The sequence below is a fragment of the Erithacus rubecula genome (assembly GCF_903797595.1).
Source record: "Erithacus rubecula genome assembly, chromosome: 6".
NCBI classification, from domain to species: domain Eukaryota; kingdom Metazoa; phylum Chordata; class Aves; order Passeriformes; family Muscicapidae; genus Erithacus; species Erithacus rubecula.
Genome location: NC_136688.1, coordinates 13,464,359 through 13,486,952, shown reverse-complemented (window position 1 = coordinate 13,486,952; position 22,594 = coordinate 13,464,359). Strand labels below are relative to the sequence as shown.

The 22,594-nt window shown below is 37.7% G+C and overlaps 1 protein-coding gene across 5 annotated transcripts in view; it reads right to left on the bottom strand.

The window, feature by feature from the left end:
• Positions 1-22,594, bottom strand: part of NELL1 (neural EGFL like 1) — a 281,122-nt gene that overhangs the window by 210,323 nt on the left and 48,205 nt on the right. For all 5 annotated transcript variants that reach the window (XM_079310083.1, XM_079310084.1, XM_079310086.1 and 2 more), the window contains exons 5-9: positions 12,828-12,924; positions 6,843-6,915; positions 6,523-6,605; positions 3,018-3,152; positions 2,074-2,176 (exon numbers count right to left, since the gene is read on the bottom strand). In XM_079310083.1, the coding sequence (XP_079166209.1) occupies positions 2,074-2,176; positions 3,018-3,152; positions 6,523-6,605; positions 6,843-6,915; positions 12,828-12,924 (491 nt within the window). The remainder of the gene's footprint in view (positions 1-2,073; positions 2,177-3,017; positions 3,153-6,522; positions 6,606-6,842; positions 6,916-12,827; positions 12,925-22,594) is intronic.

Here is a 22,594-nt window from a genome sequence, read left to right as displayed (position 1 = left end):
CTACAGGTGATGCCGAGAGTTCCACAGCAGAAATTGTCATAGACAGAATAATTCCCAAATTTTAATCAGAAGAGACTGCTAGATCAATCTTCATGAACTTTCAGACATTAATTTGCTTCTAACGACTCTTTGTGAAAATGCTTATTTCTTAAAAAAAAAAAAAAGAGAAATAATAATTTATGATTTTCAGGATAACTCAGTTTTCATCACCACTAAAGCATTTAAAAACAGGCTTCTTCTTTTGGTATCCTAGTTTTCTTTGTTTTTCAAAAGCTGCCCTAATTTTTATGCCTGACTTGTGATCCCACTTCTGAAGAAAACTTCAGATGAGGAAGCCTCATTTAAATTAGGAATCCCAGTAACTATTTTTAGGAGAATTTGAACTAGAGAAATTTCCTTTTTCTGTCTGTTCTCCTGATATAACTGCTTTTAACAAAAGAATGGACACACTGGAAAGCAAGTTAATGTACGATTCAGAAAAATGGTATCTAAAACAAAATTATAGTCTTTTCCCAAATATTATTTTAAATGCTAACACAAGGTGGCAGGGATCAAAACTCAACTGCCTAGACCCCTTAACATATCAGACATTAGAGCTTTGTTCATTAACCCTTAGCTAAGATGGAAAAGTGTTCAATAACCCAGCCATTCAATAATCCCTAGAGACAGAAAATTACAACTGATGGTTCTATCAGAGCCAAATAGAAAAAGCACAGAGAAAATATTACCTGCAGTGCAGCTCTTTGGGAAACCTCTGCAATTACTACTCTACCTAGAGGTGACTGTGGTCCTAGTACATCATTTTGTCAAGGAGCTGGCATTTACAATCAATTTCAATCAACTTCCATACGTCTCTTCCCCATTGACTGGCATGCTGAGTTCTTGTCAGAATAACGAGTCAAGTTTGTGCCAATCACTGACAAAAGGCAAGTTTGATTGTTCATCTTCCCATTACAAACAACAGGAAGAGTTTACTCATGAGGGTATACACTGAATCTACAAGTTTGTGCCTTACAATTTCTTTGTGTCAGATTTTGACTCTTGTGCATACATCCAGTTTCATGAAAGAACTTCCTAGACTTTCAATGTTACAAATACAAATATTTTGAGACAAAAAAATACAGGCCACTTTAACACCCAAGTACTCTGCCCATGAACATCTTTTAGTATGCAGAATACTCATGTTCACATACAGTCAAGAGAAATCACATGAAAAACAAGAGCAAGTGCAATATCATAGCTAAAGAATATTTGTATACGGAACTAATTAATTCAATGACTGAAGAAGGGTGACAGAACGCTAAAAAAGTCCTAATAAATTATTGAAAAGCTCATGCATGAAGTTTACTCATCCTCCAGAACAGATATGGGGAAAGAGAATTTGTGCATCTTAAGGTACAACTGGCATTAATACACAGCTAAAACTTTCATACATAAATTGTCTTTGTTCCTTGCACTATAGTTAAAGTAACAAATATTGAATATTCCTTCCATGAGCATTACTTAACAGCTTTCATTCCCAGAAAAAGGAACTGAAAGCTGACAATAACACCAATCACAAAATGTACTTAGCTTTTCTGTCTTCTCATTCATTTATTTTGAAATTAATTACAGAAAACTATGGCTCCACACAGTGATATTAAGCCAGGGTCTGATATTCTGTCACGTTTATTTTAAAGAACAGCCTTTTAGCTTGGAATAAAAGATAGGCAAAAAGATAAAAGCTTGGTTAGTTACTCATCACAAAAGAAAAGTTCAGACCACAGGCTTGATTATCCTCAACATCAAAAGGAGACACAAACTGGAGCCAAGTCAGTCATCCCAGCCCCCAACAGGGTAAATAACTGTACATTAGCAGTAAGTAAAAAGAGTACCTCAGACATTTGTAATGCTTGTTCATTTCTCAGCAATTATTTATTTCCTTCTTAAATCATGATTGCCACTAGGACTTATGTTACGTTACCTGAATTACCAGGATCTCTGAAAATCATTATAAAATGTGCCTGCTGGCAGGACAGGTTTAACTCTGCTGAAATAGAAGACAAAACAGTGAGATCTGTGTGATGCACTCACCCTTGCACACTTTGCAGCACTGACTTTCCACGTGTACGGGGAGAGCATCGGGAGGACATTCCAGAGGGGGACAGGACATCCTTCGGCATTCCACAACTCCACTCTGAGCAAAGGGTTTAAAAGCAAAATTAAATTACTGTTGCTGCGATTAATGTTTTATGCAAAACTCTAAGAACTATTTAAGTAAATGAAAATACCATTCTGCATTACAAACATATCCTTCAGTAACAGACTGAATCCCACTCAACTACAAAATGAATCAAAGTGCAGCTGAAGGTGAACTGTCTTTGGAATTTTGATACATATTATTGATTTTAGCCCCCTCTTCCAAAGCAAAACACATCAAATGGAAAATATAAGACAAGAACATAAGTCCTACTTTCTGTACGCTGTTTCAATCATCTTTGAGTTTTTAACAATTGGGCCTTCTATTTTCCTGAGCAAACAAAGGCTCTCTTCAGATATTTATCAAATAATTTCAAAGATACAAGTTTTACATACTAATTCTCTTTCTGTCCCTTGTATTGTGCAGTCTGATAAACGCCAAAAAATGAATCTGCAAGTTGTTACCATGCAAGATGCAACTAAGCATCTATGAATACTATTAAGATAATGCCACCTTTCTGAAAAAGCTACTGCAGTGAAAATAATTCCCAACCAAACATAGACAATGCCAACCCTTCACCCCAAAACCACAAAGTCCTCACAGCTATAATTAGAACAAATAAGAAGGCATTGTCAAGGGAAAGCAGATTTTATGTATGAAGCTTACAAATAAGCAATGTCAAAATGTTATGTATTTTATAATTTCTCTCTATATTGTCCATATTGCCACTAGATGCATACTAAAAACGTAGCAATTCTCAGAGTAAACATTATGTATTCAAAGGCTATTTTCACATTTTCATTAGATCCTATGCTTGAAACTCTTCAGAAATTCTTACTTTGCATGTGCAATTCCTGCAGTGATCATCTTCAACCCATGAGTCTTTGTCTCTGTAGATCAATCCATTTACTTGACAAGTCTTCTCACAATGACAGTCTTCCAATTGACTCAGTCTTGTTTCTGCATAATTTAACTATAAATGAAAGTAACTTGATGAGATTTCTGCAATTCAAACACAATTTAAGAAAAGCAAAAACCAGTATGTTTATTTTTAGCCAAACCAACTTTGACTATAAGCTTCAAACACAGAACCAGGAAATCAGCAGGTATAAACAGACCCTATTCCTTAAAATCCAATAGAGTTAGTACATGGTCATCCCACAGTATGATCAATGGAGGAACTTGGTCCCAGAGTAAACTCTGGGCATATGGCTAGCTCTGAATACTCCTTGCTGTTACAACAGAAATACAAGCTTAATACTTAGCAGTAAATATATGCATTCCTTCCCTGCCCATACAAGTAACTGAAAATTGACAGGCCTCTAAAAAAAAAACAAAAAACTTTTTCTGGCAAAATAAATTCAAGAAATTAAAAAAAAAAAAAAAAAAATTATGTGGAAAATTTTGTGATTCATAAAAGTATTCCTGGCTGTATAAAGCCATTATGTAAATAAACTAGATTTCCTAGTCCATAAATGAACTCAAGTATTTGATTTTTCTTGATTTTAATCAAAGTCAAGCTTGAACCTTTTTGACTTCCAGCAAAGAAAGACTCAGTAGAAATTTTTGTGCTGGAAGTCTTGATGTAACAAACACATCTGAATAGAAAGCACACCCTAGTGGAGGCTCAATTTACCAAAAGAAGTTATATTGCACTCAAAGAAGCACAGGAGATGCCCAGACTGATTTCAGCAGATTGTTAAAGCCACATGAATTATTTTAGCCATTATATTTAAAGAGGAACTAATGGTACTCTAGCCCAGCAGTGGGGAATGCTGCAATATAACACAACCCTTTTCTCCTGCAGCAAATTAACATTTTAGCCAGATTCTAACACCCTGACATACAGTGTGTCTCTATTTAAGGTCACAAGATTGAATCAACTGAACATATCTGCTGTAAAATCCAGAATTAATTCAAATTATGACAAAAATAGAGTAAGTTTTAAAAGCTAGCATTCATTAGTCTTTAAAAGCTATGTCTTCAAAAAACATAGGTAGGAAGAGGACATAAGGGTGGTTAGCTTGCTACAAGTCATGATCAAATGCTCCTTTCATACCACTCTGTGACAATCTGCCATAGACAATGCTCTGCTGAACCATTTACATAAGCCCTGTGTCCCACCCTGAGCCCACTAGACTCAGAAGAGGTACAGCCCCAGCAGGAGGGAACTTCCCTTTCTTGCTTTCATTCTGCATAATTTGCACAGCTACTAAAATTATTGAAGCCTGAAACAAGTAGCTGGATGCTTCCTTCCAAGGCAAGCCCAGCTCTAAGTCTCCATATTTTTAATTTATATAAATATTTACATATTTATATAAAATGAATATTTTATATAAAATACATATTTCTATAAAATACATATTTTTTACATTTAAAATTATATAAATATATAAACTGCACATACACATTAATTGCAAACAACACTTGCTCATCTATTCAGTGCTGTAAAGCATCTGAAACCAAACATAGAGATTGAGAGAAAAGCTGAAATCTTGGATATAGTGGAGCCTAAAAGCAACAACTAGACACAAAACCACTTTTTCAAAACATCCTGTTGATGCTCTGCATCTCTTGGTGCATGATCAGGAGCTGGGAACGCTCGTTCCTGTACATTAGCAGCCATTCTCTGACCACCTGCCAGCCCAAACAGGATCTCTGCAGGCAGCTGCACAGCCCTTCAAAGCCTTGATGTACATCATCCCTCCAAAATATACTTGTATCTACATTAGCAACTTGTGGCTATTGTGGCTAGGACTTAAAAGGCAGATATGAATCTTAATGCTTCCCTCCAGACCCCCATTTTTAACTTGCATTTGTCTACCAGGTTAATTTCCTTTCCTGCTGCATGCATTTTGCCGGGACAACAGGAAACAACTGCAACAAAACAGTGAGGGGACTGCTGCAACAGAAGATGAATTTGCAATGAAGGATTATGCCAGAACCACTTTATGAAAGCACAGAGTCTTCGCACTAGAAATACTGTGTTCTTTGCTTCCTCTCATAAAGGACTAGCAAGCAAAAATATAATTAACATCAGAGAAAGCAAGTTACTCAGTACATTGCATAATTGGAACTTGCTCATACCACCAGCAGGGATCAAAATAATTGCCTCTCTTTCAGAGTACAAGCAGAAAACTGAACTAAAAGCTTCACAATTTGCATTCAGAGCCAGCCTGTCCAAAGCATGTCAGCTGAGTAAGAGGATTTCCAGGATAACACACACACACACTCCAAAAAACAGTTTTCCCTTTCCTATTGGGAAGAGAAAAAGCATTTGAAGGCAGTGCATTAAAAAGTAGAATTTTTTTTACACACACAGCACTGCTATGCAAATCCTATTTTGGAAATGCCTACAGTAACTACATTGAGAGTAAGTGCATGTACAGGTTGGTTGCATCTGCACTTAAATCTAACTAGTTACCACGTAAGGAATATTTCAAAAGAGACAATATATTGCCCTCTACCACAAACCAGATGGCCCACCAACATTAACCTCGGAAAGTGTTCAGATCCTGCTTTAACACAGATCAGGAGTTTGGTCACCTCTAAAACAGTTTTGTATCCCAAAACTTCAGCACAGCCTTGCTGAAGAGCCTTGGCTTAACACTGAGATTGTTTGTATGATGTAGGAACAGAACCTAGAGGAAATTTTCAAAATTCCAAACAAACAAAAAAAAAAAAAAAAAAAAAAAAAATCACCAACACTACAGATTCCCCATTCATCCTATCCATGATCCAAAGCTGAGGGGGACAAGAAGAAATAAAAAAAATACGCACAAAACCAAGTACACACCACATCACCTGGAGCTGAATTAACATCTACCCTGATAAAAAACATTGATCAAAGGTGCTATCAAGGTCAGCACAGTCAGCAGGTTCACAGGCATTTTTATTTTGAGGCTCATTTCAATTCCCAGAAAGGAGACTATACCAGTCCTGAAGACCTCACAGGATTCCCACAAGAAAACATCCCCCCTCTGACAACATCACATGTTCAGGAAATTGTTGAGGGATTTCACTCCTCTGTTTCTGCATTTATCCCTCAGCATGAAACAGGAAATCAAGCTAAGGCTTCTTACAAAAAAAATCAGACTCTGAGTATTTTTTCACTACCTTACAAATAATAAAACAGACAACAGAAATGTTATTAAGTTTAAGGAACAACCACAGAGCTAAATCCATAAGACTACTGCACACAGCAAGGAAAAAACTGGCTCTACTCTGAAAATTCAGAATAATTTTCATGTTATAAGGAATGGCATACAGAATAAATACTTTCATCTTTTTCTTAGGGAAGTAAAGGAAGGAAATGGGCAACTTAAAAAAGCTTAGGTACCTACTTTTGCAGTCATTTTTGCCAGGAGTTCTTGCAAATCCATGATTCCTTGCACCAGACTTAAGAAATCACTGCAGGTGGGGCATGCTTAGTAGAGAATGATTTAAAAGAAACAGAAAAGAAGAGAAGGAAAGACACAATAACCCATAATAAACAACAATCATACTAGATTTATCTGAACATAAAATGCAATCTGTTTATATGAAATTTTTGCCTTCCGGAAGTCAGCACATGTGAAAATAACAAGCCTGAAAGCATTTTTTTTAAAGCAAAGAAACAATCTGTATGAAAAATCGAAAATAGAATAAAAAGATTGCTACTTACTGCGATTCAGATTAGGACACTGTGTTATATATCCATTAGGTATAAAGATGACTTTTACATCTTGAATAACACCCTTTGCAAAAGAAGAGAAAACTGGTAATACAGATTACAAACATTCACTTCAACCTGTACAAGCTCTTTCACAAGTCATTTCTTTAGTGGATACAAAGAAAAATTACCAGCTCACTCTACTAGTGTGGAAAATAATTGAAGATGAACAAAATATAATGACTCTTCCTATCTCGCTGTGTGTTTGGATATCACAGTGATAATACTGCTTTCTCTTTTGCAATCACCAAATATAAGCTGCTTAAATGTCTTTAAATGGGTAAAAAAAAAAAAAAAAAAAAAAAAAAAGTGAAATAATATCCATTGCTCAAGCTGATGATACACTTTTCCAAAAGGCAAAAAGAAAACACAATAAAACTCTTTATTTTTTAACCAAATAAGATTGTGAAATCAAACACTGAAAAGACAAGTGCCAGATGTAAGTAACAGTTTATACTTCCAATGCTGGATTTCATTCAGCCTCCTAGCTCTGTATCCCACCAGGCAGTTCAGGTAATCATGCCTTCAGTCAGAATTAAATCCTCTCTCTAACCCAGGAAGATAGAGAGATGCACTATGCAGGACTGGCAGAAAAATCAGTGCAGGTTGTTCGGGGCTCCTAAACCAAACCTAAAGGTCTAAACCAGGGTCCAGTGCCCACTGCACCCTGTGTAGCCTCTGCCCTGCAAGGAAATCCCCAATGGAAGCAGCAGATGCCCAGTGTCCCTGCACACCTGGACTCTGGAGAACCCCAGACACTTCAGACGGTCTAGAAAATGCTGAAGCTTGTGTTTGTTCTTTTAAGCTCAGGACAAAGCGTTGGCTGCATCTGTGACTGTGTGATGTACTGACTTCACAGGATCCAACAGCCTTAATAATGGCATGACCACTAAGGGAGAGGAGCAAGGGAAATCAAGGTACTTCTAGTGCTGATATTTTCACTTTCCCTGACTGTTAATCAGATCTGAGACACAGCTCTATCTCCTCACAGACACAGAAAAATTTATTTAATCTGAAAAGAAATTTATCATAGCTGCAGTTATTATCTAAATAAATTACTGATTTGCCAAACTATGCTTTAATTTTCAGTTAAATTGCAATAGGGTAAATTTTGCAGACTAAGGACATCATCACTTCCTCATAGGTACTCACATTCTACCCATAAATAGAGGCCTCAGATAGTCCTTAAAGCCTAGCAAGGCAAGTAACATTTACATGCTCATCTGTTATAAGAATTTACATTCAGCAAGCACTGTTTCCTGCTTATTGTCTCATGGTAAATATTAACTGAAAATATTAATAGAGATAATCAGATCACTCTGTCTTTCTTGAAGAAGTATATACATTTATTAACCTTCACACCTATGAGAATAATGAAACCATAAATAATAAGAAGTAATACTGTCACTGGAAATGGAACATCCTGAAAGCCATTTGACATACTTTCCATCAGCAGTCATCAGTGAGAAATTAGAAGGTGAGGCATAAAAATATATATCAATACTTAAGCCTCTGCAGTGAAAACCAGGAGCAAATGAAATTACTAAGTTCCACCAGACCATATTGCCTAGCTAACAAGATGCCATGCAGAGAAAAGTGATTTTTTTCTTCAGCTTTTTTTTTTTTTTCTTTTTTTTCCTTTAGGTGCATCTTCAAACATGTTTATTGCATCAGAATCACATTGCTCAATTGTCTTTTGGACAGATTTGCATTTAGATATAACCTGAAGAGGAAATAAAACTATCATATGTGTCTTCTGGCTACATGAAAGCATGTTACTATGTAATAACATATGAATATGAACTTCAGTTCACTAACATAGATAACATCTAGGTCTATAAACTATCTGAAAATGAATTATTATGATCAAACATAGAAGTAAACTTTCCAAGAGCAGAAATTTTGCCGATGTATTTTTTTAACAGAAAGACTTCGTTGTACGCAAACACTTATTACGGCCATAATTATTGTAACAAATATGAAAAAACTGATTATTCTCACTTCAGCATTAATTCTAGGCTGCCAAGAGCTTGGACTTGTCCTTAACAGTGTGATGTCAGTGCTCAAAATCTTTCTAGTTTTTCCCTTCCCAAGTAGACATCACCTTTATGTTATCAATAAAAATATTTGGCTAATGACAATCAAAGCTTCAGCTAAGCATCAAGACTTGCTAGCTTGAAGAGCCTTCCACTGGTGCAGGCAGATTACCAGCTATAAGATTAAATTCAGGTCTGCAGCACTAAATATCAAGCCCATCCCATGAGAATATAATGCAAAAAGCCCGGTTTACTGGACTTCTCAGATATCTACTAAACAGAACAGTCGTCCCAAATTCTGTGAAAAGGCTCATGCATTCCATGAGCTCTCCACTTCTGCATTTTCATTTCCTCCATTGCCTTTCATTCCCTTTAAAACCTACTTCTCCCACAGAGATAATGTGATCCACACAGCTGTGCAAGTTGCACTGGCTAGGCTGGGAAAGTCTCTACATGGTAGCACCAGCAGACATGCCTGAAACTCCTGTGCCTTAGCAAAGCCATGCCAACAGCTCAGATTTCCACTCCATCAGCATCACGTGCTGCTCCACTCAGGGCAGCCATGCCAGGCACCTGAACCCTGCCCATGGTACTACATTGAGTTTCACCTTAGTCCTTACAACTCCAAGTCCAAAATTATTACAGAATTATATGACTATATAAATTATCTACAGGATACTGTGCAATAAAAATACTAATATGCTTCTCTAGCACCTAATATACAACCTCGAGACACAAGCAGGATCAATAGAGCCTGCTCTAGTAGTTATGAAAACTACTGTCTTGCAACATAAATCACCTTCTCACCAAGGCATTAATAAGCTCATTTCTGCACTAGCTCTTTGGAGGAACCCTTAGGGGGAAGGGTTCTCCTCAGCAATAAAACGAATTTTGTAGATAATTCTGATCCTGACAGTATTCAGATCCATCCTAGAGAGTGTTCTCTATAGATATCTAGCATCAATATTTTCTCTCTTCAGTTGTATTTTCTTAAGCTTCCAAACCTGATGAGAATGGTGCTCCTTGGCCCTGAAACAAACCCTGAGTTTGTGTGGCTGTCCTAACTCTGTCCAGCACAGTTAATTTTTGCATTAGCCTGGAGAGAGCATGGCTGGGACATGGTGATTATTCTACAGCACTCACATCACTGCAGGAGGCTGGAGAAGGGACTCTCTTCCATGGAGGAAGAGTTCCTTATGGTCAAGAAAATGTGGAGGAGGGAACCACCTGGTACCACCTATTTTATCAGGAATGCGTAAATAATTTCTTTTCCTATATATTTTGTTAATAATATTGCTGCTACTGTTCATTTTCTTATCTTGTCACTCTTTCCAGTAAATTGTTCTTCTCTACACCCACCATCTTCACCTTTTGTGCCTCTAATTCTGAACTCCATTCCACCACAGTGGGAAGGGGAAGGAAAGGAGGAGTGAGAGCAAGGTGTGATTTGAGAGTTTTGGTGGGGCGTACTGAACTGGGGAGTACCATTCATAAACCACAACAGCCTTAATTTATCCACCCCTTATTCTGTACCACTTATGCCCCACCCAGATGCTACACCATTCCAGCAATATAGATATATAAATACACACAATCACAGGTATCATTTCCATAGTCATTGGCCATCCCTCAAGACGTCTGTTGAGTTCATTAAGACTATGACTGTGGGTTCCATTAAGCTAAAATGTCTCCCAGGAAAGGAGGACTGATGTGCTGCTAGCTGGTCACTGCACCAGGAGCTTACAATTGGTGTATCTGGAACAGACCATACTCACTGTCCATGGCACTTACAACATACAGTGACAACGTCATGCAGCAACCAGCATTATATATGCAGTTCAACATTACAGACTGTTCTTATTAAAAAATCAAATCCCCTTTTCCCATGTTCCATGACACTCGTGATTATTCCCCCTCAGGGCAGATCTCTGAATGACTCTCCCAGAAATTTCTATCTGGATTCTAAACATGGTACTGTAGACCATACTGAGAAAACACAGCATACAGAGCAACAAGAACATGCTTCCCTTAACATCCAAACAAAATTTAAAATTCTCAAAACCTGTTTTATCAGGCCTGAAAGAGGAAAAGGGGGTGAAAAGCCGTGGAAAATCATCCTCCCTCTCTTTACCCCACAGACTAGATACGATTATTAACAAACTCCCCACAAAAGAATCCAAGGTAAGGGTAGGAGAACAACACTGAACACATCCAAAATAACCTTCATAGCCCTTGATGTTATCAAGTCATAAGCAGATCTCACATGCATCAGCAACAAAGTAATCCTGATCCCTCTCCCTGCACTGAAAATGACCATTGTGAGGCGTACATTAGGGCACAGATAGAGGGTAAGGCACCACACTCCCATGAATGAGCCAGGCAACACTTCAACCAGTGTTCCATACCTAATACCACAGATGCTTAAAGCGACTAAGTTATCAACCCACTCTGCCTCTGTTGCTATTTTCACCCTTTGTGCCACACACTGACCACCAGTTAAGGCTGTCCTGGCTTAGGAATGGCACTCCCCAATTCCATATCTCCATCAAGACTCTCCCAAACCCCAGGCTGTTCTCTCTCCATCCACCTTCCTCTACCCCTCCCCACTGCGGCAGGATGGAGATGAGAACTGGAGGCACAAAAGGTGAAGATCACAGATCTTCAGGCGCAATTTACTAGAAAGAGAGATGAGAAGAAAATGAACAGTAAGATTATCAGTAACAAAAGGTATAAGAAAAAAATCATTCGTGCAACAAACTTGCTTTTCCTTAACACACATTTTCATGGTTTCAACACACATACAAAAATGCTAATTCTTTTTTAATGCTCTTATTTCCCTGCAGATCTCTGTTTACATTAAGGAAAATATATCTATTTCTTTATATGCGAAAACAGTGAAACAAATTGCTCTGAAAAAGAATGGGAAATCCTGCTGAGCATATAAATATGCAGAAAGAGATGTGTACTCTTTAAAAACTGGCAAAATGCCAAGTTTTTGCAATGAGTAACGTAAAAAAACGTAGGACTTCTGAAACTTTCAAGCAGAATTTAACAAACCACAAGCAATTATATTTCTGCCCAGAAGAAAGTAAAATATTCAAGCACACATAAAGCAAAATAATGCACTTGTCGACTTTCATTATGATCAATAAAAAATGGTCAGCTCATTAACATATCATTAGCTACCTGCTGTTTCCAGAGTGTTAACATGTAGAAATATTAATTTACAAACATATAATATCCCAGATTTCTGAAGCTCTGACTGCCTGCATTAAGTAAGAATTTAAGACAGGCGACTCCAGTATAACTTCTTTCTTTCCCTATGTAGCTATAAACATATGTTTACCATCTGTGGAATAGTGGGAAGCAGCTGAGGTAAAAAACCAACAAGCTGTAGAATAAAATAATACTATCAATTTCACTTCACAATGACAGCTCAGCTGCTGGAGGATGAAATGCACTGTAGGTTCAGAGCAACCCTCAGACTATCATATAGGTCAAAAGCATAATTGTCCCAGCTTGTTGGAAATCTGGGGATTTTGGGAAGACATCCTCAGAAAAGAGGCAACTTGCAAAATTGTCTTAGGAACTGACAGCTTCACATGGAAACCAAGTGGGTGGTAAATCACCCTGGCAACAAATCCATGCCCAGATTGAGGATAGGCAGATTGGCCTATTGCTACTCTATGGACTCCTTTCATAGATAAACATCGTGTTATGGCTTGTTATCCAAAACTAGAATAAATATCAGAAACTTTTACCTTGTAAACAAGCTGTTTACAAATTGTCCACAGTGCCTACCAAATTTCATGCATATCCCACTTCATGAGTCTGAGACAGCTGATTGGAAGTTGACTATTTATTACTTTTCTCCTTCATGTGCCATTTGACATCTGCTCACCTTAAAGAAACCATGTCTCCTGTTTCTCTGTCCGAGCCATAAATTGTTTTCAGGTGTCAGATTTGTTTCTGGGGGATCAATGACACGTTCATAAATCCTGTAGAGGGAAAATATTGCATTTACTTGAATATTCTCTTTCCTCTGAAAACTTCTTTTACAAAATCAGGTAACAATAAAAGATGGAAAATAGAACCAAAAATAAAACCCATAAAGCATTTTCATTAAACATAGTATTTATCACCGATTATGGTAAAGTATATTACAACTTTAAAATAATTTTTTTTAAAATTAAATCACAAATATATGAAGACTCCGTAAAATTGTAACTCTCCTTGTGCAGCTGAGCAGCACTAGAGTAAAGAAATACAGTACCAGAACCCACAACAGTAAGGAAAAATATAAAATAGGACCATGTTAATCTAAGGATGTGTTTCAAAATCTAGCCTAGAGAAAAAGTGCAATCACGCAAGATCCAGCCAAATCCAACAACCCCTTGGGGCTCTCAGACTGGGTAGAATTTTGAATAGACTTCTAACTTTATGCCACTGTACTCCCTTTATCTTTCCCCCCCTCTACATTTGTGCCATTCATCCTTGCACATTTCTCCCCTTGTTGTTGGATTTCCTCAGGCTGGGTGCTCACATATGATGCCTCTACTGCACATCCACCTCATGTCTGTCACTAGCACAGGTCTGGCACAGAATGGGACCTCTTTATATATGCCTGGTATCTAACAGTGACACCAAGTAATATGAGGTCCATAAGCAACCTTCGTGTACCGCATAAACTTGCACATGACTGCAGCAATCTGCATACCAAATTTCTAAAACAACTCGTGAAAAATTGCTGTAACAGAATCTTTAAACTAACAAAGCATTTGGAGTTCTGAAAAGGTTTCGCTTGGGGTTTTGTTTGTTTATTTTTAGAAAAGCTGTAATGAAGTTTCCATAACAACTTTTCCAGGAACACAGACCACTACAATATCATCATTTCAGAACATGAAAAATTCAAAGCCAGAGTTACTGACCCTGGATTCTCATATTGCCATGTCACATCAGAGGGAGCCGTGAACTTCCTGCTTCATAACAAAAACAGCAAGCTTAATAAGAATTGTGGAGGAGATTATGAAATCTATTTCGATTACTGTTCAGTTTACAGGGAATATGTATTGCTGTGTAATCAGAGCAGTGTGACAGCCAAGAGCAAACTCTGACTCTGTCAAGACCCCTAGCTTAAAGAGGTGAAATTATCTGTGTTAAAATTATTTCTCTTTTTTTAAAGCTATGACTCTAAAGCAAACACAAAAAACAAACACCAAAGAAAAACAAACATCGATTAATTGAATTTATCTTCACATTTACACTCCAAATGTTTCTACTAGAGGATCACAAAGTGTAATCAGTGATTTTTCATTATGAAAGTTGCCATGAGTTTGTATTGCAAGGGTTAGGCAGCAGGAGACTACAAGGATGGCTTCTGTGAGAAGCTGCTGGAAATATCCCCCATGTCCGGTAGAGCCAGTGCCAACTGGCTTCAGGATAGATCTGACACTGGCCAAGGCCGAGTCCATCACTGATGGTGGCAGCACCTTTGGAATAACATTTCTGAGAAGGGGGAAAAGTTACTGAGAAACAGCAATTCCATCTAGGGAGAGGATTGAGAACGTGAGAGAAACAGCTCTGCCGACACCCAGGTCACCACAGAAGAAGGAGGAGAAGATGCTCCAGCAGAGAAGCAGAGATTCCATGGGGAGGCATGTGTTCCCTGGAGATCCATTCCCCATCCTCCCCTTTGCGTCTGTGGCAATGAGGCAGAGGAACATCAGGAGCGAAATAAACACAGGAAGAAGAAAAGAGTGGGTGGAAGGTATTTGGTTCTACTTCTCATTACCTTACTCTGATTTAACTAATAAAAAACTAAACTAATTTTCCCAAGTAGTCTGTTTTGCCCTCAACCATAAAGGGTCAGATCTCTCCCTGCCCTTATCTAGATCCATGAGCCATTCATTACCTTCCTTTCTCCCTTGCCCAGTTGAGGAAGGGAGTGGTGGAAGTGGCTTTGCTGGGCACCTGGTGTCCACCAGCCAGGCTCAATTCCACCATAGCACACTGTTGGAAAATTCAGTTATTTGCAGAGGCCTAGAATAACATCCCAGTGTTAAAGAACTTCTAGAAAGGTCTATAAAGTTATGTTGAAGTAGAGAGTCCTGTATCCCACCCATTTTGGCTTATCAAAAAAGGAGTAAACCATTTGTCAAGACGAAATAGAAGAATATATAAAACTAAAAGCTAACACTACTTTTTTTTGTTTAAAGAAACAAGAAAAATCTCAAACCTAAGAACAAAACAGTTATAAGAAAATTACAGCTTAAGAATGTGAGTAGAGAAGTCAGAAGACTTCTTGCAATAGTCATAATTTCACTGCTAAAGTTTATTATAATTATCATCAGCCCTAACTTCATATTTCATGCACATGATACATTTAGAGCTCTAAGAAATTTCTCTTTCTACTATTTAATTAGGTTTATCTATAAAATTACCATGCTGAGCTGTTCTACCTGTCCAAACAGCAAAACAAGATGATACTCTTTTAAAACAGGTTTTGAGAATTACAGGATTTTTGTATGCACTGTCTCTATCAATAATTTAAAGTGCAAGTAGAGGCCTTCTGTCATACCTCATGCAAAATTGAACTACACAAATGCAAAACTGTGGCAAAACACTGAACTGGAATCAAAGAAATGACATGGTCCTTGAGTGTGAGCTCCTTGAGAGCATGTGCACTGAACTGCTCTATCATATTAGGAACTTATCTTTGTACATACAGCATAGCTTTATTCATTATTTCAGTTAATAATGCCCTCAATGGAAAATTTCTCATCTCCTGAAAAGACTAATCGATATTCAATAAAGAACTGCATTTCTCCTAATATATAAAATCCCAATGCTGACCAGGTTCAAAAACTTATTGAAGAATATTTGACTTTTATTCAGCTCGCCTACTTAAAGCTGATAGAAGAAAACTCTACAATTATCTGCAATTGCATATAAAAAAAAAAAAATCAAAACCTGACATTGTTATATGACAGTTCAACAATAAAAGTTAGTAAGATAAATTAGAGACAGGCTCACACAGCTTATCTTGTCTTTTCTGATGATGTAACACTCTTTCAACCTATGTGGACAGAGTTGTAACCACCTTCTTTCCAGTCTCTTCACAAAGTGCCATCCTTAAGACACAAAACTCAAGATTCCCCATATTCCTCTACTGTTCTACTCAAAATTCAAATTACATTTCTGAAGCAGGTATTTACCTTAAATTAAGGGGCTCATTAAGGTTAGTTTGTGCCTTATTCCAAATATGTTGATGAGGCTGGTTTCTTTGCCTTAGATCTGCCTACGAAGTAACAGGCTTAGAAGACAAGAGAGGGCATGAGATTATCTTTTTATGCCAAAATAACCATTGACACCATTTGATTTACAAATCAGATATTTCAATTTACTTTATTATTGTATACTGTTAAACATCATCAGAAAAAAAAAAAGGCATGGCAAGTATATGTGGCACAACATATTGCTGCTCCTGTAAGCCCCTCTATGCTCTTGGGAAATGAAAAGGCAAAAAAGCACAACAGTTTAAAAAAAATTTAAAGCAAAACAAAACAAAGAAACCCCAATCAAACAAAACAAAATACTCACATTAAGCTTCCACATCATTCACTTTCCCTTACTTGACTTTCTGGGCTGAGATATGTCACCTTCTATGGTTTTATACCCAAGTGACCAATACTCTGTATTTGGCATCTGAATAGCTAAATTATGCACTTCAGTTTATGAACCGCTGGTCTAGAGCTCCTTGGAGACTAGTTTCCAACACATTTGGCTTCGATACCAACACAGAGAAATGCACAATACACTTTACAAGAAAAGGAACGCTCAGAAAGAGGACTCAGGGGAACTGTGGTCACTAAAACTGCTGCAGATGGAATAGCCCCTCCAACATCAGGAGACCCAGGTCTGCAGGTTAATGGAAGCTCTACTACATACTTGAGGCTATCAGATTTATGATTGCTGCATTCACTTTCCAAAAGAAAGCTTGATTTGCTCCTACTTTATGCCAGCATATTTCAAAGAAGTTAAACCATAAAGCCAGGGTAATGGAACAATGAACCAATCCTACTGTCATGAAATGTTCATGCTCAGAATACATTCAGTAACCACTGATCCATTTAGCAAAATATAGTAAGAAATACACCTTTTAATATATCTGTTAATCAACAAATACCCATCAAATTCTTGTATTTTGTATCTATATCTTATCCTATCTGCACACTTTGATTTATTATTGATTTATTGTGCACCCATCAGAATCACCCCTCTCAAGAACACATTTTAAACAGGTGTCTCTGCCACAATGAAGACAATATGCAGGAAATATAATCTGTGGATTCCTGAAAGGAGGCATATCTAAAATACTTGCATCCTAATATACACACATACACTTCCTCTGCATAGAGGAAGAACTCTAGAAATCAAGCCCTGTTGGACAAGGAGACAGCTCCCTTCCATGTACTCAGTAAAAATTATTTTTAGCATCTTTGCAATGTGTAAATACACAATGGTATAAATTAGATATACTGTGGTATGTATCTAATATAGAATGGTATAAAAGGGAAATAACTTCATTCCATACACGTGCAGACTGAAACACAGACAGGTTAACCAACATCACAAAGATGGGATCTCTGCCCAAGATCTCAGCCTGGGCATGACTGAGGCTTAACTGCCTCACACTCCCTCTGGAGTAAATGTGACATGGAATTGTCTCTTGCAGTGAAGATGATTTCTTACACACAACTTTTACAAGCAGAAATTAACAGTCGAGGAGTATTTCCACTTTGTGGAGATTCAGCTCTACATCATATATACAGTATTTGCCATGCCAGATGCATTTTTGAAATTGCTGAAATATTTAGCAGAATATGAAAATAAACTTTATGTCTGCTCACATTAGGATACATCAGCCAAGATGGACTAATCAGGAGGTGCCACTGCCTAAAATTCTGAACCATACAGTAGACTGCAACTCAACAGTCACTATGAAGCAGCACACCAAATCATGGCATTTTCAAATTCTTTTGAGTCTAAAATACAAGTAGGTTATTAAAATAGGAACATGCCTTCTTCTATTTGCAGGCTGGATAGGAAAACCCTGAGGTTAGCTCAGCTGGTTAGAGCACAGTGCTAAACAACACCAAAGTTGAGGGCTTGATCCTTGCATGGGCCATTCGCTTAAGAGCTGGACTCCAATCCTCATGGCTCCCTTTCAATGCAGAATATTCTCTGAATTTGTGAACATGCACAGCCCTGAACTGCGTTAATCAGGCTTGAAATAGAGATTTAGATGTGAGGGAATAAAAGCCCAGGAGTTCCTTTGCTTGAGGTTCCTCCTCAGAGGCAAGCGCTGAATTTCCATGTAGAGAACAGGTGTTGAATTCATCACACCCAATTTTAAATGTCTGAAAAGTTCATACCTATGGTAGAGCTAGTTCTCTAGACTCACTTATTTAATGAAGAGACGTAAGTGTTTCTAGGGTGTGATTCATCTTACAGTGAATGAATCACTCTCAAAAGGCCCCTCCAACAGCTGCACAGGAGCCCTTCCTGACATCAGGGTGAATCATCAAAACAGATTTTTGCAATTCAAAGCCTGATGCTCAAAAATTACACTCTCCTGCAACCATTCATTACCCTGTATACATCCATCTGGATCTTCAGATCCTTTAAATATACTGAAGGGTATAGAAAAGTTCTGTTCATGACAGCCTTTGAAACAGCATCCTCAACTTCTGTAAACAAAGTTGGAGGAGAGAAGGAAGCTCCCTATGTTTTGCACCAATCTTTTCCTAATTTGCAGAGGTGTTGACCACCTTTGATCCTTGCTATCATCTCCAGCTGAACTTGCAAAACATAGTACACCGCTGAAATAGCAAATGAGCCCTCCTAACACAGCCCACTCTAAAAAATAATCAGCTGCTTCAAAAAGTTTGTCCAACAGTCTATGAACCCACGTGCATAGAGAAACTGATTGATTATATCAGTTCCTAGCTTTAAGATACAGGATTAGCCTTTGTCTTTATATCTATCTTTCCAAAGAGATTAGGAATTGATTTTAAAAATAAATACCAAGATATCTTAACATATTTCTCTTTCAACCCGTTTTCTATATGCTTGCCAATGAAAATGTGTCAATACCAATGAGATTGGATTTTCTTGATAAGTGTTTACAGATAGGATGCATTATTTGACATGCATTCAGTTCTGGAGCAACTTTAACTGAATTATTCATTTTGTTTCCAGTGTTTTTTTTCAGAAAAATAAACTTCCCGAGGGAAATTTTTATTTTTCTGGTGCTATCTCCTTTGCTGTAGAATAGGAGCTCCAAATCACTTAACAGAGGAAAGCAATCTAGATTAAAATCTTGGGGTATGAGGGAAGCTTTTTCTTATTAAATTTTGAATATAGTAACGGCCAACCATTTAATCAAGTTATTGTTCAGCTTTGAAGAAAAGAAAAATAGGTGTCCAGTTATAGCATATGTTAGGTAAAAGACTCAAGACTGCATGCTCAGTTTACATTCTCTTCAAGGCCTGCCAAATTATTTCATTGATTTTCCTGTATTTAAGAATAAAATTCATCTAAGTAAAATTCAATTTTTAAAAAATCTCTTTTTTTTCATTCAAGAAAAATTCAAAGTAACTAACAAACAGGAGGAAACTACACAAATGGAAGTGAAGATGGTCACAAGAGTATGTTTCACTGTCAGGTTTGGGGGTTTATTCTCCACACATCAATTGGGTAAGGTGAATTCATAGAGATTTTATCTCTGCAGAGCTTTCATTACAAAACATATTACACTCTTCAGTTTTCTACAAACTTATCCACGAATTTTATCAGAATTTCTTAAGCACTAAACTAAAACAAAACATTATTATTGAACCAAAGGAGAGGACTAGGCCCAACATATTACACAGCAGTAGCCCAATGAAGGAAAGATATGCATCTGTCAGAGTTGCCTCTATGGCAACTTTCATCTGGAGAAACTGAAGTCAAGTCCAACACCAAGGTCAATATTACAAACTTGATCTGCAAAGGACAAAACAGATACAAATAGTTCCTGACAACAACAGTATAGAGAGTGTCTAAGCCCTAACAGGCTGTCTACAATGCTGCAATGTTTACCCATCTTCATATAACAAGAACAGCACTTCGGAAAGAGTGAAAAATCCAGAAAATAGGCTAAGTCAGACTCTAAGCAGAAATAGAAATTTGGCCATTTACTTAGGATTGTCAAGAGCTATAGAGAAAAAAAAAATATGCCAAACTATGAGGTCAACTGTATCTTACATGTGATGTATCCAGAGCATGGATTTTAGTGTCAAGACAGCTGGTTTGATACCCAAATAGTCATCACATTTTTCAGCTTTGGTAACTGCTGCTTTTGGCTAGGACAGAGATCATTTTCTTCAAAGCAGTTGGTATGGTGCCACATGTTGGATTTGTGACCAAAAGAGTGTGGGTATAGCACACATGTTTTAGCTGAAGGTCAGCAGCACTTGCACAGTGTCAGGGCCTTTTCTGCTCTTCAGCAAGGGGGCTGGGGACACAAGAACCTGGGAGGGGACAAAGCAAGGACAGCAGACCCCAGCTGACCCAAAGGATACCCCCATGCCATATTACATCACACTTAGCAATACAAGCTGGGGGAAAACAGAAAGGGGATGGGGACATTTGGATTTACGGCATTTGTCTTCCCAAGTAACCATGATGTGAGACAAAGCCCTGCTTCTTTCAGGAAAACAGCTGAACATCTGCCAGATGATGGGAGATGTGAATTATTCTTTATTTTGCTTTGCTTTACCTGTTGAACTGTCTTTATTTCAACACACCTTCCCCCACCCTGCACTTTCATCTTTCCGAATCTCTTCCCCATCCTGCTGTAGAGGTAGCAGCTGTGTGGTGCTCAGGTGCCTAACAACACTAACCCACACAGCAACTTTTCTCTTTCAGATAAAGCTAAGCTCAATAAAGCTCAATAGCATATGGCTCCTGACCCTGGCATTGCCCATAAAACTTGCACATAATCTACAGGTAGCAGAAGCACACGAGCAATGTACTTGTCACAGGTTTTGGTGAAGATGATGATTTTTGTCATATTCAGTAGAATTTAAGGTGGTGTCTAGGTCAAAAGAATTCCTCCTCTGAAGTGCTGAGGTGAATGTCATCTACATAAACAGACTTTTCTTGTAAAAATCAATGTGCACAACTTCTATGGATTAATATGAATTCAGGTATTTACACATCTCCATATAGAGCTGGGAGTTACATTGATGAAATGCTACTTTTCAAATAAATATCTGACTCTTCAAAGCTATTTTAGCATCTCTTCATCACTTGTGAGCAACTATCACTATCTGGTTACCAGAGCATAAACCACAAAGCAGTAGGGTTTTATGATGCACACAAGTATCCACTACAGTCAAGGAGACAAACACAGTTATAAATGAGGACAATACTAAAACTTACAGGATCCCTAAAAGATACCCTTTAACCTCAGCAAGCTTTGAAGCTCAGGTTCTAAACCAGAACACTGAATAAAGCAAACTGTTAACAAGGAAGCTAAAAGCACAGCACACTCATTTGTTACTATACCAAGTATCATACCAAAAGCCATATCAGATGAACCAAATGTTCAGAGTACATCCCAGATGCAAAATATCATCAAACCAAGTCGGAGCAATTAAAAGTAGATTCTAGAAATAAGAGGAAGAAATTAATTCAATGGGTTCTTTCAAAATATAAAAAGAAGAAAAGCTCCTCTCTCACAAATTAAACAAGAAACCCTTACAGCAAGATACATCTGAGATTAAAAAACTGTATTAGAATATCTATGAAACAAGTAGCAGCCAATTAAGCCTATCTTACAATCAGAAAGCAAAAGAGGAAGAATGTTCATCAAAATGTGCACAAAGAAGGTCTTGCAGCAAAACAAACCCCAAAATAAAATGCTACCAGAACAAAGAGGCAAAACCATGATTAAATGGCTTCTGTCATCTCTATTTTGTCATGAAAAAAATTTTACAAAAAATCCAATATAGCTTTTGGGGTTTGCCCCAAGATCTTTATGGAGTGAGAACTGGCAGTTTTGAAACTCTGCTTCTATTCCATCCGTCTGCCACATAAAGGGATGTGCTGGTCCCTGGCCCAAGACTGCAGCACACAGATCTTCACTCTGGCAGTTACAGCAGAACCTGAGGCAGGATAAGCTTTTACAGCTTTGGAACAACTCCTCTTCATAAAATATATGCAGCCTTTGTCTTTCCTTTTGTTTTTCCTTTGTCTCAGGCTCTTCTCAACCCCCAAGTTGATTTATCTAGTACAATAAGATAGGTGCAATTGTGAGAAGAACAAGGCTTTTGATTTCAACTCCTTCTGCACTGCTATAAAAGATAAATTTGAAATTCAGTCAGCCACAAGAAACCTTTCTACTAAACAGCTTCTTCCCCCCTTCCAAAAACACATCTGCTGAGAAGTTAATTGCTTTACAGGGTATCTTGTCACAGGATCATCTCATCAAGGGGTTCATGTCATCACTGGAGGATTTGTATGCAATCATAAAATAACCTCATCCATATTCCAGAGCCAATTTGCTGCAGTGACAGAAGGCAAATGCAGGCTGAGGATCACAGGCTTTGCCTTTGCTGCCAG